The sequence below is a fragment of the Rhagoletis pomonella genome, unplaced genomic scaffold, assembly GCF_013731165.1.
Source record: "Rhagoletis pomonella isolate Grant_MI unplaced genomic scaffold, Rhpom_1.0 Rhpom_scaffold_00007, whole genome shotgun sequence".
NCBI lineage: Eukaryota > Metazoa > Arthropoda > Insecta > Diptera > Tephritidae > Rhagoletis > Rhagoletis pomonella.
In genome coordinates, this window is record NW_023458561.1 from 70,688,005 (window position 1) to 70,709,742 (window position 21,738).

Below are 21,738 nucleotides of genomic sequence, written 5' to 3' on the forward strand. Positions count from 1 at the left end.
GTACGTTTTGGAAGTCAGCTTTAGTAAAAACACATGGCGTCGCCGCCTTACCTTGACTAGATCCTTCGCCGGCTTGGCTTGTACCGGCATTTTGATCTAAATCCTCCATACCCATTTCCTCATCGTCTAGCGTCAGATCTTCAACAGTTTCCTCATTACCCTCTTCCTCATATTCACTTTTCGGTTCGATTACTAATTCGGCAGTTTCTTTACCAGCAACACCAGCTGTCGACGACTTTTGTTTGTGATTCGATTTATCACCCTTAAGATGCTCGACATTTTGTTCGTCTCCAGTACCTGCTACACCCACAGCCTGTATATTTTCTGTATTAATGGCATCGTTTACTCCTTTAACGCTTTCAGTCTTTTTGGTAATGTTTGTGGTCATTTGCTGAGTACTGCCTTGTGTGACAGCAATTGACCCAGTTGCTGCTAAAACACCACTTGAACCGCTTGATAGGGTGGATGCCGAGACTGGAAGTGAAGAGGTGGCTGCCATAATGGCCCCAACCCCAGTTACACTTGCATTGGTTTGTGGTTGTTGTTGTTGTTGCTGTGGCTGAAGTGACGATTGATTGATTTGAGAAGAGTTGGAATTGTCATGAACTTCTGCTGCAATTAGAGAGTTAAACGTTTATATTAAACTTCGGGGTGTTGATTCACAATACGGATAATAATGTCGAACAAAGATACGACTAAACAATCATAGTCATAGTGGCCCCAATATTACTTACCAGACATTGCATTTTCAACACTCCTGCGTCTAACTTTCCTTCGGCGCCTAGATGGACTAGAAGAGCCCTCTCGTGAGCCTGATATATCTGTAGGCTCCATTGGTGAGGGTCCAACGCGAGGACGTTTGGATTGCGTCTGCTCGAGTGTATATCCGCTCAATTTACCGCCGCTACCACTTCCAGGTACATTTAAACTGCGATGTTGTTCTGTTTTCGGCGTGCTACCACTGCGGTTATCTGATAGACCTTTTATTTGCAATGATTCAGCGGCCTTTAACAGCGCAGCTAACTGATCCTGTGAAATATTCACTTCTCCACGGTACATGTAGTCCATCATGGCACGCAGTTCTTGGTATTTTACATCCTTCAAAATAAATATTGGATGCTTATCGTACTGCTGTTGCAGTAATGTCTGAAATTACAAAAACGCACATACATATGTATGTATTTTAATAACTACGATATATAAAAGTAATAACGACATAATTATGAAATTTACTTACGGCGAAAAACGGACTACATGCTGATAGTACCACTTTATGGGCTTTGAGGAATTTTCCCTCTGCAGCTAATGTGCAGTCCACGAGCGTTTGATTCTCTAAAAGGGTATCAAACACACTAATCAGAGTACTCTGGTGATTGTTCCATCGCAGACAGAACTGCTGATCGTCCTCCATGGTGCCAACTGACAGCGATGGTCCCACGAGGATTTAATTACGACGCCAATGTTAGAGCAGTGTCAATTGGTTTAGGGCAATTTAAAGTGTTCTTTATGTTTAGCGACAACAGATGTAGATAGGAAATAGTCCTTAAATATATTTTTGAGTTTGCACAATCTTAAAATAGCAATGGTATGTATCTGAAAGAGTGAAGAATAACAAGAGATACTTCAGTAAATTATACTATGAATAAAAGTAAAGATCAAAATCTGCACAATATTTATAGTAATAATATATTAGGTTCGTTCGCGTAGCTGTTAATTGTTCATGTTTAACCAAAACTTACAAGTTTTTGCGTTCGCGTACGCAAAAAACTTGCAAAGTAGGGGAAATTGAGAGAGCAAAGTGACATTTCATTTTGAGGGGAAGCTGCTGGTTTCTGTTGGAAAAATTTTTGCCAACAGCAATTTGCCAACAGGAAAACAGCTGATCAAAACAGCTGGTTGGCATTTACGCAAATCACAAAATTGAATTTGATGGTTTGGAAGTTAAAAATTACAAAATGCGACTAATTAAACTTGTAAGAAGTAAGTAGTTATTTGTTTAATCAATAAACTGTGCCAGGATACCACTTTGTAATGAGTTTTCAAACGTTTTAAATTTTACACTTTTGAATGTAAACAAAAATTATATCAGCTGTTCGTCTAACTTGCAAGTTTCTGCAAATTTTCTGTTCGCGTACTATTTTGGATATTTCTCTCTTGTGAGCGAACAGATGACATTTCGCCGGAATTTGGCAGTTGGTTGGTTTCTGTTGGAGATTTTAAACGAACGCACCTATTATATGTAAACTCTGCATAGTATGACAGTAAATTTCTAAAATACCAAAAAATAGGGCGGTATTGTCACTTGCGAAGCGAATGAATTTGGCGAAGCGAACGGTTTGGCGAAGCGAATGGATTGGCGGACGCAACTTAAATATGCATTAAGTGTTCGCTTTTAACAGCTTGTGAGAGTTCTTCGCATCGCGCACACTTTTAATACCTTCTGCCTTTTAATTCACTTCGCTAAACCGTTCGCTTCGCCAAAATCATTCGCTTCGCAAGTGACAATACCACCCATAATTAATGCCGGCACTCGATCCGGAACACAATTAGTAAAATATGTAGGGCTCAAATTTTCTGAAGTGTTATGCAATTTCTGACATTTAAATATTTCACTTTACTTAATTTATAAAGTTGAACAATTGAAACTCAAATTTGAGCAAATATTTATGTTTTACCCAAGGTACATTGAACAGGTAGTATCAGTAGAGCAGCTGATTTGATTTATTTTCAAATTATTTGGTCTCGAAAATGTCAAATATTTTTAATTTTTTCTCACAAAAATTCTGAATTGTTAAAATCCATTTGCATGTGAAACCTTTTTCCATACAAAACAAGCGATTGAATAGCAGCTTTTGGAACGTTCGCCCAACTCAGCAGCACAACCGCTAATTACTGGCCCTTGTAAAGGATGGATCAATGCTTCGAGAAGCAAACAAATTTACTAGGAAAGAAAGTTGCATCAATTTTTATTTTTTCCAATTTCAATTTTTTATTTTTTATAATTTTTTGTATTTCACATGGCACGCTTTGATTTAGAAGAAAAAATTCAGAACAGTTTTTGACACTTTCGATACCAGAAGCAACAACAAAATACACGCAAATGTTGTTTTTGCCCTACTGATACTACCAGTTTAATGTGCCTTGGTTTTACCGCAGTTATTTCGAAAAAGCGTTGAGCACAAACCAAAATGAATGTAAACAAAATAGCTGATTGAGGATTGCACAGCACAATGCGCAAAGTTGCGCTACAAAATTGCCGCGCAAAGGTTTCCTTTTTGTGCAAATGGCTTTCCATACAAATTTTGACATTTCATTTGCGAGGGTTTAAAATTGCACAGTTTTATTTGCCAAAAGTTCTTAAACGCCTTGATGCCAGTGAGTCATTAGCAATCGTATGCTGCAAATGCCGCAAGCCAGCCTTTCGAAATAAGCTACTATCCCAAACGAACACAGAAATGAAGAGGTGGTGTTAACAGAACAAAAACAAAAATTGCAACAACAAATTATACGCTCCTTGACAATCAGTACAAAGCCAAATTACAACAAACACATGATATTGACAAAAGGTACAAATTCGCCGTGAAATCAGCGGATCCGATAACACCACCTTGTATAGATCCGCCTTGAGACGAAGTGAAGGCTTCCAAAGTGAAGTCAAAAACTTCAATTGAAATGACAGCGGCAGCACTGCTTTCAACTATGTATCATTCTTGTTGTTTGACAAGTAGTTTCTCATTTCGCAGAACTCTTCAGAGTAGCATCGTTTATTTTGGTGGAAAATATAAATTTAGCCTGAAAAGCTCGAACCTTCTTTTTTGGCGACATTTTACAAATGAAAAAGTATGCTGTCAAAAGCCCAGTCAACAAAACTATCTCTAAAATGTGTCGTCAAGCAAGCGAGATTTTCCAGCACGTGAAGACGGCCGGTAAGATAATTCATGGTGCCGTAGGAAAACCGTAAACGTATATTTCAAACGCATTCCTTTTATTCCGGCTGTGAAATGGGATTATCAAAAGTTATGAAAACAAATTCTATAGGACTGAGAAATATTATTTTCCACTTTTAAGTCCATTTATAAAAACGTTGTATATTAAAAAGTTTTTTTTTTTATTACCTTTCTACTTTTTAGTCTTTTATGTATAAAATTTTGCAAAATTCAACGATATTAATAGATTGGTGCACGCAGATGCATATAAGTATGGTACATACATCCATACGAGCATCAATTAATTTCACATAAAGAAATGACGAGTCGTCCATTCCCGCTGTAGCGTATATAGAGCATATTTTTAGGCGCAATATATAACTACTTGCGGCGAGGCGACATCTACCTCTAGGGTTTTGAAGCGAGGTGGATATCTAGACTATACCTGTAGCGTTTTTTTTTAATATAACAATATTTTTAGTGAAATTTTTTTTTTATTTTTAACAAAATGGCCTGATAACCAACTTTGGATAATTTCGTTTATTTAAAAATCTCACGGTTGGGTTATCCTCCACTTCAAACTGCTCAGTTTGCCTCGATAAATGCCGTTTTTCGCCCATATTCAAACGGTTCCCTAGGGGCGGAGCTTTCGAATGGGGGCGGTTTAGGGGGCCATGCCACCTCCCCTCCTTCCCCCACCCTCAAAACGGTGGGCTAACAACTAAACATTTTCCGAAAATTTATCGTTATTTATCGAGGTATCGATTTTTATAAAAAAAAAACGCGCCGCCGCCGAAAATTTTTAATAAAAAATTTTGCGATTTTTTACTACAAATTGTCGATATATATATATATATATCGATATAAATATTACAACTTTACTCATAGCTCCTTTTTGTCTTAGCCGCACTTTAATAAAAAAACACTTAATTGTAGGGCATTTACTTTTAAAACGTATGGCAGCACACATTTGCTCTTACTGTCAGCCATTGATATTACCATTTGTTTGTGAAAAGTGCTTAAATTTGTAAACACATGTATAAACGCGTTTTACTTAAGTAATTTATTAATAAAAAGTACTATATACGCACGTGAACATTGCAAATATAGTATATCAGGCAAAAAAAATACGTGATAAGTGGAATTTTGTATAAAAATTTGGTGGTAGAAGTCGAGATAATTTAACAACAAATTGCTTAAATACTATTAGCAACTGCATTTTGGGAGTAATCAATTCAGATGAAGAAGGCCTCCCCCAACATCCTCACCAAATTTCATGACGAAATCCCTTATACTTTCGCTGGAATTTCGAATGGTTCCGTTTTAGAAATCCAACCCAAAAGCAGCTTTTAAATTTGGAGTCTACCTTATTTTGACTAGGTTGTAGTATATACCTTTCATTTATCTATTAAATACATTCTAGCGTGTCTCAGTCCTTTACCCCCAAAGCGGCTATAACTTTTTTTTTCTATTCGAAATAGTAAGAGTGGCACCTTTCTGAAATATTTATTAAATGAGAATTTTTTTTTTTTAAATGTAAAGTTATAGCTCAGTACATTTTTTTTTCACCAGAGATAGTCAAATTTGGGGAAGAAAATATCAAAAAGTTAAAAATCCCAATATAGTCTTAATTTTATAATGGTTCCTTAAGATATTTTAACTACATTGCATTTGAGTATGGAGAGGCAACTATCTGGAACTATTTTACATAAAAAATTTACTAAGTATTGCCCGGTTTGTAGTTGCAGTTAAAGAAAACACATGAAAAGGCACGATTTTTTTTTTAATTCGAAAAAATGTAAATATTTCAAAAACGGTGACGTTTTTACCTGAAAATTTTTTGTTTATCAGGGAGCTCACCCCCCACCTACCTTCCCCTAAAGTTTGGCACGTTACTTCTGGGACACCCTGTATACATATGTTTATATACATATCTTTATATACATACATATATACATATGTTTATATACATAGATATATACATATGTATATATATACATACATAAATATGCATGCATATAACTTTATATATAAGCCGTGAAGATTACTGTCGCGTTTCAGTTGTACATATCTACATACTTTCCCTACAACTAATAAAGAAAATATGCTAAATGTCAAAAATAGAAACCATGAAATCTAACATCGCCAAAAGGACAAACTTGTGCTTAGCAGTTCGTATGTATACCATAATTTCATGTTGTGGGAACAGAAGAAAAATTCGAACAAAATGGAAGCACCGTTAATATGAATGTGGGGATAAATTACTACTACCACCGTTAACAACTCAAATACGACCTACACAACAACAACTAGCATAGATTAAACAACCAACATGACTCGACTTCGCTGCTGTCACCACCGCGCAAAATTATCGTTCGGCTTCACGCCCGACGTTGCAGATCGTAGCGTACAGTTTTCGCTCGTTACTTTTCCTCCCCAGCAGTGTTGCCGTCCCAACATTTATTCTCATCGCTAGGCTGTTTTTCGATTGTTTGCCATTGACGCCCGTTTTGCGCTTTCGTAAAGAAAATTAACAAACTTGCTATGCAAAGTGTTTTCCAAGCCACACAACTGTAGTTAAGAAGAGTATGTATGTATATGTATTATTTATGTGCCCACGCAAGCACTTTAAAATTTACACATATTCAGTTTAGAACAGATCATCGCTGCAGATTCTAATAAATTTTCTCTAAAATTGCTTGTATGCGCATACATAAGTACATATGTATGTATATGCATGTGTGTATGTCGATGCATACATATTTCGTTAAATAATCCAGCTATGAAAAACACACGTCCTTCAAAGTCTCAAGCAAAGCAGAAAAACTGCTATGCGTTTTCACGTATGTATACACACAAATAGGCCAATGCACATATTTACATACCTACATACATACATACATATGTACACGAATTAGTTGGCATAATTTCACTTGATTTCCATCTACACTCCACGTTGTACTTTTCGATATTATGTTCATGGATGTATGTACATACATACGTATATATACATATATTTGTGCTAATGATTATGTATGTATGTGCATACTAATGTTAAGTATAGTTTGTAATACAAATACTTTTATCAGTGCATATTCGCTTATCAAAAACTCACACAGCACACATCTATTTATTTATAACATGTATTAATGTTAAAAACTCACATTTTCCAGACTTCAACTTTCTTTTTTTTTCGTCAAAACAACCGCGAAAATGAAGCAGACACAAACAAAAGCTCCAACAGTCTAAACTCAACTGGCGCATCCCGAACTACACTCGACAAACGAGAGGTATGCAGACCAGCTATAGCCGACGCCATTAATAACGAGTTTGCCCGTTGCCGTTGCCCCTCAATTTCTCAGCTCTACGTGCGAAACATATTAAGGGAAATCATAGATTCTCTCCAACTGAAACAACATACCCAGTCGGAGAACTCGGTAAGTTCTCTGCCCAGGTATGTAATGTGGTCACGATCACAAACGAGGGAGGAAAATAAAGTGAGGGGAATTTTCGTTCTCTACACTTGCATATGTATGTACATATTACATATACATATGTATGTATATGCAGGTACACAATTATGTGCTAAGTACCTTATCCATTTATAAAGCTGTATGTAAATAAATGTATGTATATATAGCTCTGGATATGTGCATTTACATAATATTCCCCTCCGGTTGCCAACTGCTACACAACTCTGCTTTTGTTTTATATAAACATCACACACACACCAACAAAGTTTCGTACGAAATGTAATGAAGTGAAAGAATAAAGAAGACTGAGAACTTCCCATGGCGTTGCCAGAAGCCACATATTGCCTATTAAAAGCCTTCTGACACTAGATACAGTGAATCAAAAAAATTTGGCACAGTGATTTTTTAACAAACACTCGCGTACATACATATATGTAAGTATGTATGTTTTTAATCACATTTTTAAAGGAGTTGTAAAGGAATGCCATTCACTTTATTTTTTTTTAAAGAAAACTTTTGGTGAAAATTAGTATTACTTTTCCTTACACTCGGTTATCCTTGGAAAAATTTGGCGCTTTATATTTTAGTGGATATTTTAACTGTCTATAAGCCATTTTTTAAACAGGGTATTAAAAAGGACCGTTCTGGGGTGAGTTGATGGGTAAAACTTTTGGAAAAAATAGACCACCCTTGGTTTCAATCTACAACCCGCAAAAGAACTTCGTAATTTAACATAGATAAGATTATTACAAAAATGTTTTGATAGCAACATAAATTAGGTACTCCAATAACTTAACTTTTTCAATTTTTTTTATTTCCTTAAATTTAAATAGTAAATACGGATCTGTAGAGCAGGCTTACCCAAAGTGGGTGGGTTTGATCAAACTTCAACACGGCGGCCAGAAAATCAAAAAATTTGGATTTTTATTAAAATTATCTTCAGCAGCTCATTTCGCTCCTTAAGCATAATTCCCCAGTACGTTTTGTCAACGAAAAATTGAATAAGAAAATTTTCAGAAAAATTGCTGCAAACGTACCCTTTTCACAACCATTTTCGGTACTTTCGTAGAGCTAATCCGCGTTTCATCCACTTTTCTTTCCGTTTTCGGATAATTTTCGAATTTTTTGCTGGATGGGCTGTTCTCGTGACAAGCGCAGCAGCTTCGCGCACTTGTATATGTTACTTATTCTTTGGAACACTGTGAAAGACCGAATTAACACGATTTTAGATGCAGTCGAGAACGAACTTATAAAAAGTGTGAAAACTTGTGAACTTTTTTGTTTGCAACTTGCCGAAAGTACCGTCGTAGTGGGGCTTAATGTTCTTCTCGTGTTAGTGATGTACCCATTCGGAATGCAAATCGAAGAAGAACTTTTGATGAGCGAAGTACTTTAGACTTACACCACTAGTGACGAAATTTTTAAAGCTATCGACAAATTTGTACAGAAAAATGGTTTGAAATAGAGCGAGTGTGCGGATTTTTGCAGTGGTTGGAAAAACGAAAGGAGCGATGTCTAGGATGAAGCAAGAGGCAGAAAACGCCACGAGAAGTCACTGTATGGTTATGCGGCAACATACATAAAAAAATAAATATTAATAAAAAAAATATTCCGACGAATTGATAACCTTCTCCTTTTTATGAAGTCAGCGTCAAATGATTTCAGGGTAAAATTGTTAAAAGCTCCCAAATAAAGCTCCCATCAAAACAATTCCAGTCCTCACATTGAAGCTAAAGGAGCGTAAAGTTTGCATTATGTTTTCTTGTTTTGGTAGACATTTGAAGGGTAGGGGTGCCACGAAATCTTTTTAGCACAAGAGTGCCGCGGTGAATAAAGTTTGGGAACCCCCGCTGTAGAGAACATAGCGAACCAAGTATGTAAGTACGTATGTATATACCTCGACCAGTGTTGCCACAAAAACTAACCAAATTCCTCTAAAACAAATGAAAAATCCTCAAAATCCGAACAAATTACTCAAAATTTTCTTATTACAGATATGAGTATTGTGTACTGCATACTATTTACAGGTACAGGTAGTATAAAAATTAATTAGATACATTCTCCAATTCAATTGGTACATTTGTTCTGTTCAAACAAAGTATCACCGTTATTTTGTATGCCTTGGTTTGTATATAATATTGCTGCAATTATATCAGTGCTTAATCTGGTCCTCAAGTCAGTTTCATTCTAATATTTTTCCGATAATTTCATATAAAAATATGGTTAATTCTACAACAAAAAGCATAAAAATATAATTCCTAAACTTTGTGCAAAACTCGCGAAAATTCAGCAAATTTTCATCAAAATTCTCAACTTTTTAACCAGATTTTTTTGAGTATGCAGATTTGTAGCCCAATCAATTTTATTATAATAAAGTGCATTTGTTTTTTGGCAATTTTTTTTTCAGGCAGTCTCTACCATACAAAAAATTTGTTCGAAAATACTTTATATGGAAAAAATGCAAAACACCTTCTACAAAAAAATTCTCAAAAATCAACGCGATGAAAATTTGATGAAAATTTGCTGAAATTTCACGAGTTTTGCACAAAGTTTAGGAATTTTATTTTGTATGTTTTTTGTTGTAGAATTAACCATATTTTTATACGAAATCAGTGGAAAAATATTAGAATAAAAATTGTTGCATATATTGTGAAAAATTTGCTGTGCCAATACTTTGTTCCGGCAGTGTATGTAGATATGAATTTACATTTCTAGCCCCACATGCAATAATATGTAGGTACATAAATTCATATTTATTTGTTTAAACATATGTACGTACATATAGCATATGCATATGTATATGTATACATAGTTACATATGTATGCATGTACCTATGTACATATGTACATATCCGTTCAGATAAAACGTCGATCAATACTAATACCCGAAGTATTCAGTATGAACATACATACATATGTATAGGTATATGTAGATATATGTACCGATGTGGATCTTCAAAGCGATAAGTTACCCTGAAGTTTGGCGGAAATTGCAAAATGGGAAAAACAGTAAGGGCGATTTTTATAGTATACACACATACATAGGTGCTACATACATACATTCTTATTTATTTATGCACGTGGGGCAAATATTAGATATGGCTAACTGCAGTTTAAGCATGTGTAAGCAGAATTACCACATTCACTAAGAACGTCACCAGAACTTACATACATACATACATAGATATGTACACACATGCATACATGTGTATGTATGTATGTATGTGCAACCGATTTTAAGTACCGAGCTCCATAGATATGGTATGTACGGATTTCAGACTCACCCTAGGTTAGCCCTAAGACAGTCCCTATTGTTACCAGCACTAGTCCCTCATAATTCCCCTGCCAATGCATAGATGGTGGTTGCTGCCATAGGCCAAAATTAAAAAAAAAATGTATGTACAAATTTTTGAACCAAAATAAGCTTACGGTTATGCGAAGTATGCATAATCAGACCGTTAGCAATCAGTTTTTTGTCCAAACTGCATGCAACGGTTGTTTCTGAAAAAAGCAACAAAAGTGTCATCAATATTGTGAAAGGTCAACAATCAACGCGTACAATCGTAGCCACTTGAAACTTGCAATTTCTTAAGCTAGAATTTAATTGGCTATAAAACTGCACACCTAGATTTTTTCTAAAAGTTCTTATTGGTGTTGTTTTAAAATTTTGTTGAATTTTCCTATTTTTTTTACAAAGTTTGAAATTTGGACTTATATGGTTTTTGATAGTTAGTGAGTTGTATTCTTATAAAATAAAAATTAAACAAACAAATATGACTATGTATGCATGAATGCATTTAAAAATAAAGGCTCAGTTATGCATACTTGGCATTGCATGAGAGTTGTCACATAAGGGATGTGTGTTAAAATAAACGCACAGCATTACATTGTATGTAGAAGTCTGTTGGTTTTTGATTTCTACGAAAAAATTACACTCTATGCTGTGCAGTGCAAAGTATGCTTTTATCCTGTGATTTTTGGCAATGTTTATAATAATTTTCTCCATTTCGAAAATGCGAGAATTCTACGTAATGCAGAAAAGAGAGTTTGATCATTTCTTTGGGTATATGTATGTATTTATGTAGCTACATACATTAGACTGCATCACCAAAGAATGTTGCGGTTTTTCCGGAGAGATTACAAAACCTAGTATATTTTAAGACTTCTACCAAAATATTTCGGAAAAATATTAAGATTTAAGCGAGCTGGACCGATTTGAAAATACCTTCAAAAATGGAGTTTTTTTATGAATAAAAATAGTTTATTAAAGAACTTTTAAGCTTAAAAAATCTACATAAAAATATTAAAAAATTTTAGCAACGGAATCATAATAATAAGATTTTTGATGCTGTTTTTTAACTTTTTTCAAAGATTTGTGTAAGAAAAAGTTGAATAACTTTACCGATATAGACTTATGAGGTATCAGTGGAAATGTATTTTCTCACCCTTTTTATTTATTTCTTTGCAAAAAGACTCATTCACGTCCCAATATTTTAGCTTAAACTAGATAGTCATCTGAGGTATTTTTTTCAAAAAATATTAAAAAAAAAACAACTGTTTTTATTAATAAAAAGCTCAATTTGTTGAGGTATTTTCAAATCGGTCCAGCTCACGTAAATCTTAATATTTTTGCAAGATATTTTTTTGGAAATCTTAAAATATAATAGATTTTATAATTCCAGTGGAAAAACAGTACCGAGTTTTTTTTTTGTATGGCGAGTGATGCAGTCTAATGTATATATGGGTGTTTCCATGATGTCGAACGTGACATTCGCACGACTTTAGAGTTAAATAAATCATACGAAAACGAAAGTCACTCATACGAAAAATTTGCCGTTTCGCAGCTTTGGTTGACAAAAAAATTAGGTGCGCTTGCAACACTGGTGTCGATGCGAGAATTGAAAGGGCATAACGGACGTGACAAAAACAGAAGTGGCTTCAGACTACATTTAGAAATAAGCCAAACTCTGCGAATCCTGTGAAGTTTTCTTTTCTTAAACATTCTTTAAATAACACTAGAGTACACGCGCAACATTTTTGTTGATACCTTGAAGGCTGATTCACATACAAATTTCTTCGCTGTGCTTGATAGTTCTTCGCTTTGACATATAAGATCGATGTAGGCATATGCATGAGTATGCTCACATAAAAAACGTTTGAAGCAAAGCAAAGCAAAACGAAGCAAAATCTTGGGCAACTCTCAACTTTTGCCCGCTTGGCAATCAGCTGTCTACATTCATATTTTCTCGTGCGCTTGCATTTGCATTTAATGACAAAAATTGGGTAAATAGGAATTATTATTGCCATTATTAATGCATATTATTATATTGTTATCATTTTTACAGATATGGAGGAAAAGGAGAACGCAAAAGCTGTCAAAGCGTTTATTGTAGCAAACCTACTGCGTTTCACGCTTTGTTGTCAAAGTTTGAACTGTCAAGCAAAGCGAGGAAAATCTTATGTAACTGGCCGTCTCCACAGGATAAAATTTATTGCTGTCCAGCTGTCATTTTGGTCGCTAGATGTGGGCTTTTTATATCTTGATATATGCATTTGTAAGATAGCTTCGAAAACGTATTTTTTTGCCTGATTTACGCTTAAAAAATTTTGAAAATAAGTTATTTTACATCCAAGTACATAATTATAAATATTCTAACAGGAAACAGCTAAATTTTTGCTTTTATATTAAAATATTAATGATGTTGCCGTCACGAAGTTTTCGTGCAAATGAAAAAGTAGCTGTCAAACTACCAAATTGCCGGCAATAGATGGCAAGATATAAGCTCTGATATATATTTGTTCTTGAGGAGCAATGAGCGGTCTCCATTGGCTATTTATATTCTAACATATGTATCAAGATATAAACTTTATCCTATGGAGGCGGGCAGTAAATGGCACTTGACAGTTTAGAATGTCCGAGCGGTGCGGTTCCAGGAAAGCCTTCTGCATTAAATTTTTCGACGAGTGAGTGCCGCGCTTGACTTTCACGTGTATGCACTTTTTTGTGGTTTGGCGCGATAATCGCGGGCCAACCATATTAGTCCGCGCGAGTATTGATGTACTGAATTTATAATTTGGTTACTTTGCATATGCGGTGCATCAGTGTTCTTAGAAACTGCCGCCGATATTTTTAGATTTGATGGACATTGCTGCAATCGAAGCTTTCATAATCAACCAAATGACCAAAAAATCATTCAAACAAATTTAATTTCAAATTGAAAACACATTTCTTTGAAAATAATGATACTCTTTTCGCCTGTCGATTTTAGAACTGGAATTATAGAATTTAGGACTAGTTCGGAACTATCGAAAAAGGAATACAGCGGGGGGCAATTGACACTTCTTAGGACATCGCAATGTTAAATTCGCCTGTTGCCAGAGCATGCTGAAGAGAATCAACGCGCACACGTTTAAATTTCATACAAAAAGATTTCATCCATTAAACAGATGGGTGAGAGTCGTGCCCTATTCGAATGTTCTCCTATATGATATTGTATTTTATCAAATAAAATTTAGCTGACAAGTTATTAAAGAAATTAGTTTTTCGCAAAAGTTTACAGAATTTAAATGATTTAGCGGGATTCTAGTGATTTTTGTTTATAAATCTTGCGGGACGGCGAAAAGATAAATGGCAACACTGTTGAGTCAGATCATGATGTTTTTTCACGTGTGTACCGACATACATATGTAGATCCGTAAATTTTACGAACATACAGGTATGCATAATCCAAAGATATGTATGAATGGATGTACATACATACATACAATACACTGCCGGAACAAAGTATTGGCACAGCAAATTTTTCACAATTTTTGCAACAATTTTCATTCTAATATTTTTCCACTGATTTCGTACAAAAATATGCGAAAATTCAGCAAATTTTCATGCAAATTTTCAACTTTTTAATCAGATTTTTTAAAAGTATGTAGATTTGTAGCCCAATCAATTTTATTAAAATAAAGTGCAAGTTTTAGGTAGCTAGGAATTACCGTTGATTTTTGGCAATATTTTTTCACGCAGTCTCTTCCATACAAAAAATTTTTTTCGAAAATACTTTATATGAAAAAAATGCAAAACATCTTCAACAAAAAAATTCTCAAAAATCAACGCGATTTTTGATTAACTCCGAACTTGCATTTTCTACTACAATTTAATGGGCTGCAAAACTGCATACTCAAAAAAATTCTAAACAATCAAATTAAAAAGTTGAAAATTTTGATGAAAATTTGCTAAATTTCCGCGAGATTTGCACAAAGTTTAGGAGTTATATTTTTATGTTTTTGTTGTTGAATGAACCATATTTTTATTAGAATAAAAATTGTTGCATATATTGTGAAAAATTTGCTGTGCCAATACTTTGTTCCGGCAGTGTATCTAAATCCGTACTTACATACGAGTGCATACAGGTGCCAGGTATCAAAATGATAGCTCCACAATTCCACATTTTTGACCAAATATTGCAAAATCGGAAGAGTTTGTTTTTATTACGTACTATGTACCTACTCTATATTGTTTAGGGATGCAATTGTGAGAGCTATACATATACATACATATGTATGTACATATGTATGTATGTGCAATATTTATTGTACATACAAAAGCACAGATTTGAATACATATTTACATATATATCCATGTATGCATTTGCATATGGGGAATTCCATACTTCACATGGGGAGGGACCTACAGTTTTTGCGCCGACTCCGAACGGCGATTGTATGTATTTTTATGAGTGGTATTCATCAAAGTGAGCAAGTGGCCTGGCAGTCTGGCAAAAGAGTAGATCAGCTCAAGCTCATCTCTCTCTCAGCTCGTTTGCCAGAGTGCCTTGCCACTTGCTCAATTTGGTGAACACCACTATGAGAGGATATTTTTTCATGGCACAAATATACACTCGGAGGATTGCCATTGCCTGCCGGGGCAACCATGCTTTAACCCTAGCCCTGCGGAGTGGAAGCGCGCACTGCTTACCACTACACCACAGCGGCCGCCGATAATGTTCGATAATTTTTTTATATGGAAAAATGTGCGACACCTTCAAAAAAATAAAATAAAAAAATTGCCAAAAATCAATGGTAAGTTCTAGCTTCCTCATAATTGCACTTTATTGTACAAACTTAAATTGAATGGTCTAAAAACTGCTTAGTCAACTTTTTCCTAATGAGTGAAAATAAAAAGTGTAATATTTGAATGAAATTTTGCAGAATTTTCTTTTATTGTGCACACAAGGTTCGGAACTTTGATTTTTGGGGTTTTTGTTGTGGAATTAACCATATTTTTTTATAAAAAATTAGCGAAAAATAAAATATTGAAAAGATAGTTGCCCGTATTGTAAAAAATTTGCTGGACTTACCAAAACTTTATTGATTGACGGTGTGTATGTATGTATGTATGTACACATATACACACACACATACATATGTACATATTATTTATATAATGCCGACTCCCAATGCTGAAAATTGTACGCGGAAAAATCAAAATGGCTGCCGTCGCACCGGTGCCCGACAATTTACAAATGGCTGCCGCTCAGTTTTGTTTGTCTCCGCCACTGCCGAATTTAAAGAGTGAAGGTCTCTCGCTCATTTCCCCCATTATGTTCGTGCTTCTTATTAACTTCTATTTTAAGATCACACAGACGAAGTAAAACTTTATGAAGTTTCCTCATCTCATGTATGTATATGTATATGTATGTATGTATGTATACTTGCTTACTTATGCATGCATACATACATATGTACATATATGTATGCATACTTACGTACGCATATGTATTTATGTGTGTACATACATACTTATGTGTCTAACTAGTATGCTCATACACTTACTTTACAAGTGCATTCATCGTCAAAGGGGGTTCTCCTAAGTAACGTCTCTATTTGAAAATCGTTTCGATTTGCTTGAAGTATGCATAATTTCTATCTGAAAATTTCTATCTGAAATTCGCATCAGGGTAGCATTGTGGTAAAATTAAATGTACAACATCAACCTTGTGAAATTTCTTACACCGTCTCTATACTCCACTGCCTCACACACATACATATGTATGTATGTATGTATGAATGTATGTACAGCTAGATGTGTGAGCACTTGCATGTTTTTTTGTTTTTTATGGAAATATGCACATGCGTTCTGCATGGGAAATATTATTGTTTATCTCACTAGTTGGCGTGTGTTACCGTTGCCCTCTCGGAGAGTCGCAGTTTTTTTGCTTTCTAATAGTACATTGCTTGCATATGTGGCTTGCATACTATGTGCACATGTGTGTATGTATGAAAATATGTATATGCACACATTTATGCATAATGCAATTTTATTTTTAATTATACATTTCATGCACACTCCACCCACACACACACACACACAATTAGTCATTGCAAATGCATACATAAGTACACCCCTACCCCGTAGCGAATGTCATGCGTTAGTCACTTAAGTGTCATGTTAAGTCTTCAATGACTTTGGGCCCCGTTTATATCGAAGTCGTTCATGACTTTTTCATACAAATGATGACTTAGGCTATCTGCACACTTGTCGTCCAATCATGCGGTTTGTTCCATACGAGCGCGCGGGTACCCGTGGGTTCCCAAAAAAGCCCAGAAAGCGTTCCTCACGCTAGGAAAATGGGTAATAGAGAGCGAATACGTTCCACTTTTGGATCGTAAATGTCTTCTTCTTCTTTATGCACGAAACAGCCGGCACAAATGAGCAAAAGGGCAATTTGAAATACATAACAGCTGTTGTTGTTTAAATCCGAAAGCAAATTTTATAAAACAGAAAATTGGAAAATACCACAGAATTTTCATAAAATGTAGTTATGTATTTGGTAATTTTATTAGCCAGGTAAGATAAATACACGTAAAATCATTGTTTAGAGCTGATTTGATGATTCCGGGCACGAAATATGTGGTTTTTTGCGTTCCTCACGCTCTGGGCACTTTTGGCACGGGTTGACACATTTTTGACACTTGTGAGAAAGTAACTTATTTTTACGCTCCAATTACCGGAGCAGCCCGGAAAGCGTGTGGAACAAAGCTATGGTTGCGTTATCGTCTCGCCCTGAAATTTTGAGCCGGGAACATGCATTTCAATGGAGGTTTGCACACTGGCCGCTATCGGCTGGTTATCGACAAATCATAGAAGATGCAGAAACGGATAAGTACGACACTGTCGTTTGCTAAACGGTATGCACGCATTGTTTGTTTACATTTTATGGGGGAAAATTAGTGACAAAGTTAATATTTGCATTAAGATTACATAAAAATTAGTATTTCTTGCAAAAAATCTGTGGAAATTTTTAAAAAGTGGATAATCGCAATAAAATTCAATAAATATTAGAGTTTAAACTATCAAATATGACGAATTGTAAAAAGTCTTTGCGTGCGTGCACTAAACACATTTAAGGAAAAGAAAAGAAGAGAGCTTAATAAAGAATTGTGTCCAGAATTGTTGCAGCACAGTTCATAATTTTAAAATTGCCAACCAAAAAGACAGAAAATACCTGCTCTAGGCGAATTTTTAGACGCCAAATGAATTGAAATATCACGACCGAGTGTGCAAAAGTGTAGTCGTCATGTAATCGTTGCATCATGACTGTAACGATGAAGCAACTATGATTGGACGACCAATGTGCAGAAAGCCTTAAGTCGTTGATGGCCTCTGCATGACTTCAGCATGCAGTGATCATTGATAACATTCAAGCGACAATGTCCTGCAATGAACCGTTTATAAGTGACCGCTGCAAGAGATTGGTGGTATTCACCAAAGTGAGCAAGTGGCCTGGCAGTCTGGCAAAAGAGCAGATGAGCTCAAGCAACGACTGCTGACAACAATCATTGGTTGAGCTCATCTACTCTTTTGCCAGATTGCCGGGTCACTTGCCCAATTCGATGAAACCACTATTGTCTGTTATAAGTCTTTGATAGGAGTACACCTGCATGACATTGTCACCGATTCACAGCAAGTGCGACGATGTCACTAAATCCTCATTAGTGACTATGTCACCAGTGACCATTTTCGCTACTGGGTATGTACATACATACATATGTATGTATACAGATTCCATTTTACGATGCAATTATGTATGTACGTATACTTATGTAAATTGTGTAGATTAGGGATAATTCGATTGTCATATTTTTCACATTCGCGAATGCGAATTTTCGGAATGCGAATGTGCGAATGCGAATGTTAGGAATAACATTAAGAAAGCTATAATCATTTTAAGTAATCGTTTTTATTACTTAAAAATTTTGTAAATTATTAGAACATTGAACGAGTGCTTAACCTGTACATTGTTTAATCTAATAGTCAAAGTTCAAATGGGAGATATTATATTATTATAGTTTTCCATCCATCGAGAGGGTTTTCACCGAGATGAGCTCGTTGTCATTTTTTTCTGACGGTGTTATACATTTTCATTCATTCATTCAAAAAATTTTCGAACACACTTTATATGGCAAAAATGCAGAAAATCGAAAACTTGGAATCTCTCTAAAAATTCTGAATCAAAATGTGTTGTTGCAAAAACCTGCTGAGTTTTTTATAATTTATGTACAAAGTTTGAAATGTCGATTTGTGTACATACATATGTATATGGTGTTTGTTATATTTTGGGTTGGACTTTTATATAAAATCAATTAAAATTAATCAATGAACAGAAAAGGCGAAACTGGCCAAAATGTCTCACTGTCCTTATTTCGCATATATGTATGTAGGTACATATATAGGTTTAAAAATGTCAGAATAGCTGCATTTCGGCGTATTTCCCCTCGGTAATTGTAATAAATACTTTTTTATTTTACTATGAATTTATGTATATACATAGATACATTAGACTGCATCACCAAAAAAGTTGCTATTTTTCCGCCGGAATTACAAAATCTATTGTATTTGAAGACGTCCATCAAAATATTTCGGAAAAATATAAAGATTTAAGCGAGCTGGACCGATTTCAAAATACCTTCAAAAATGGAGTTTTTTATGAATAAAAATAGTTTCTTAAAGAACTTTTTGAAAAAATCGCCTCAGATGACAAAACAGATTAACCTTAAAACATCTGCATACAAATATTTAAAAATCTTTTCGACGCAATCGTAATAATTTGATTTTTGATGCCTTTTTCAAAGATTGATTTACGAAAATCTTGAATAACTAGGCCAAAACTATTTAGACTTAGACTTATGGGGTCTCAGTAGAAAAGTATTTTCCCACTCTTTTTATTTCTCATTCACGTACCAATTTTTTTTTTTTTTTTTTTGAATACCAACACATCTTAATTCAACTTATAATGACGTTCATTCATCCCACCATTCTCTTTCACCCTTTTAATGAGTTTATTAGCAAAATTATATAAGAGCGAAAAAATACCTTTCCAATGATATCTCACAAGTCTAAATCGGAATAGCTTAGGTTCAGTTATTCAAGTTTTTCTTATGCCAATCTTTGAAAAAATTAAAAAAAAAACAGCATCAAAAATCTCATTATTACGATTCCGTTGGAAATTTTTTTTCAATTTTTCAAAAATACTTTTATGGAAATTTTTTAAGCTTAAACCGTTTTGTCATTTGAGGGAATTTTTGCAAAAAAAAAAAAATGTTTAAGAAACTATTTTGATTCATAAAAAAACTCTATTTTTAAATCTTAAATCTTAATATTTTTCCGAAATATTTTATAATTCCAATGGAAACACAGTACCGATTTTTTTTTTGTATGGGGAGTGTGCTGCGCGCTCTGTCCATGTACACATTCGTATTCGCAAAACATTCGTATCATTGGATGCTAATGTGTAAAATGATGCGAATCATTCGCATAACGAATGCGAATGCCAATATTCGCAACATCCCTTGTGTAGATACGTACCTACGCATCTATTACAATTACAGAAAAAGTACATATGTACCTATGTAAGTACATATTTATGTATCTACAGCTCCCTTACTTGAAATTTACACACTTGCCTGGTTAATTATCGCGTACATAAGATCCACATAGGTCATCAATCAAGTATATATATACGCACATAAGAATGTATGTATGTATGTATGTATATGAATATGACATTTGCATATGAGCACAATTATGTATATACATTGAGATAAGTGCATATTTATGTATGTAAATGCGAATGTTACATAGGAAACCCAAATGGCACACCCACCCTTCAATTCAATTTAAAGGGATTGTTTTTAATTTTTTTAATAATATTTTACAAAATTATATATCCATGCATACATTTGTAATAATGCATGTAAAATTTTGTCAAATGCATGTACAAATACACGTGTTCAACTTTCAATTTTTAACATTAAGGCGAGCACTACAAAACTTTTTAGGCAACAAACGTTGTAGGCACCATTTTCCAATGTATGTATCTACATATGTATGTATGTATGTAAATATGACTTGTTACTGCCAGCACACACACTCTCTCTATAAAAAGATAGATAGGGCTAATAGATAATCATTATACATTTCATATCTTAACCCACTTCTTTAGGAATATGTATGTAGTATGTATGTAGATATAAAAGTACATAGTATGTATGTATTATATATGTACAATATATACATGTATATATACAAACGAGCACAGTATTGTTTTAATAATCAAATTTACTTTTTAGCTCTTGTTGTTAGGAATTCTATGCACTAAAAATATTTCAAAGCCCGTTGCAGAGCTACGACTCCAAAACGCTTTTAATCATGCACGACGTCGCTTCAACTGTAAAAGTTCGCTACAGCAGCACGAGCTTCGACTTCAAATTCGATTCCATCTTCGAAAAATAAAATACGCACACATTCTTACAAATGAGCGAGAATTTACACCCACACATATGTATGTACATATGTACATATATTAAACAAGCAGGCAGGCAGGCAGGCTGACATAAACTGCACCAGCTTGTGCACTCTCACCAATACCATAGCTTTTGAAAGTGCATGTATGTATGTATGTATGGCTGGCGTAAAGTTTAGAAACGCACAAAAAAATGCTCGTGTGCTATAGCAAATATGGCAGAGGGGGCGGGGGGGGAGGGAGAAAATTATTGTTGTTGTTGTTATTATTGCCACCATATGCAATCATGAGGTTTGATGACATGTCTATGCATATATATGTACATAGCTACATACATACATATGTAAGTATATGCACGCGTATGTAGATGCAGTCACTCACAGAAGTATGTAGGTATGTATTCGCAATTTAGTTTTTCACAATGTTCAAAATGTTTTCCATTACAAATACTTTTCCATATTTTTTTTTTAAACAAATACATGTAGATGTACATACATACATACATACATATGTTCATAGTTCAAAAACCATATGTACATA

At 34.6% G+C, this 21,738-nt stretch overlaps 2 protein-coding genes across 2 annotated transcripts in view; both read right to left on the reverse strand.

Moving 5' to 3' along the window:
- LOC118743492 (longitudinals lacking protein, isoforms A/B/D/L) overlaps positions 1–21,738 on the reverse strand; it is a gene marked incomplete in the record, with an annotated part of 75,812 nt that overhangs the window by 48,743 nt on the left and 5,331 nt on the right. The window contains 3 exon segments of the mRNA XM_036476213.1: positions 51–612; positions 735–1,146; positions 1,238–1,593. Coding sequence (XP_036332106.1) covers positions 51–612; positions 735–1,146; positions 1,238–1,411 — 1,148 coding nt within the window.
- LOC118743494 overlaps positions 1–21,738 on the reverse strand; it is a 107,951-nt gene that overhangs the window by 37,404 nt on the left and 48,809 nt on the right. The window lies entirely within an intron of this gene.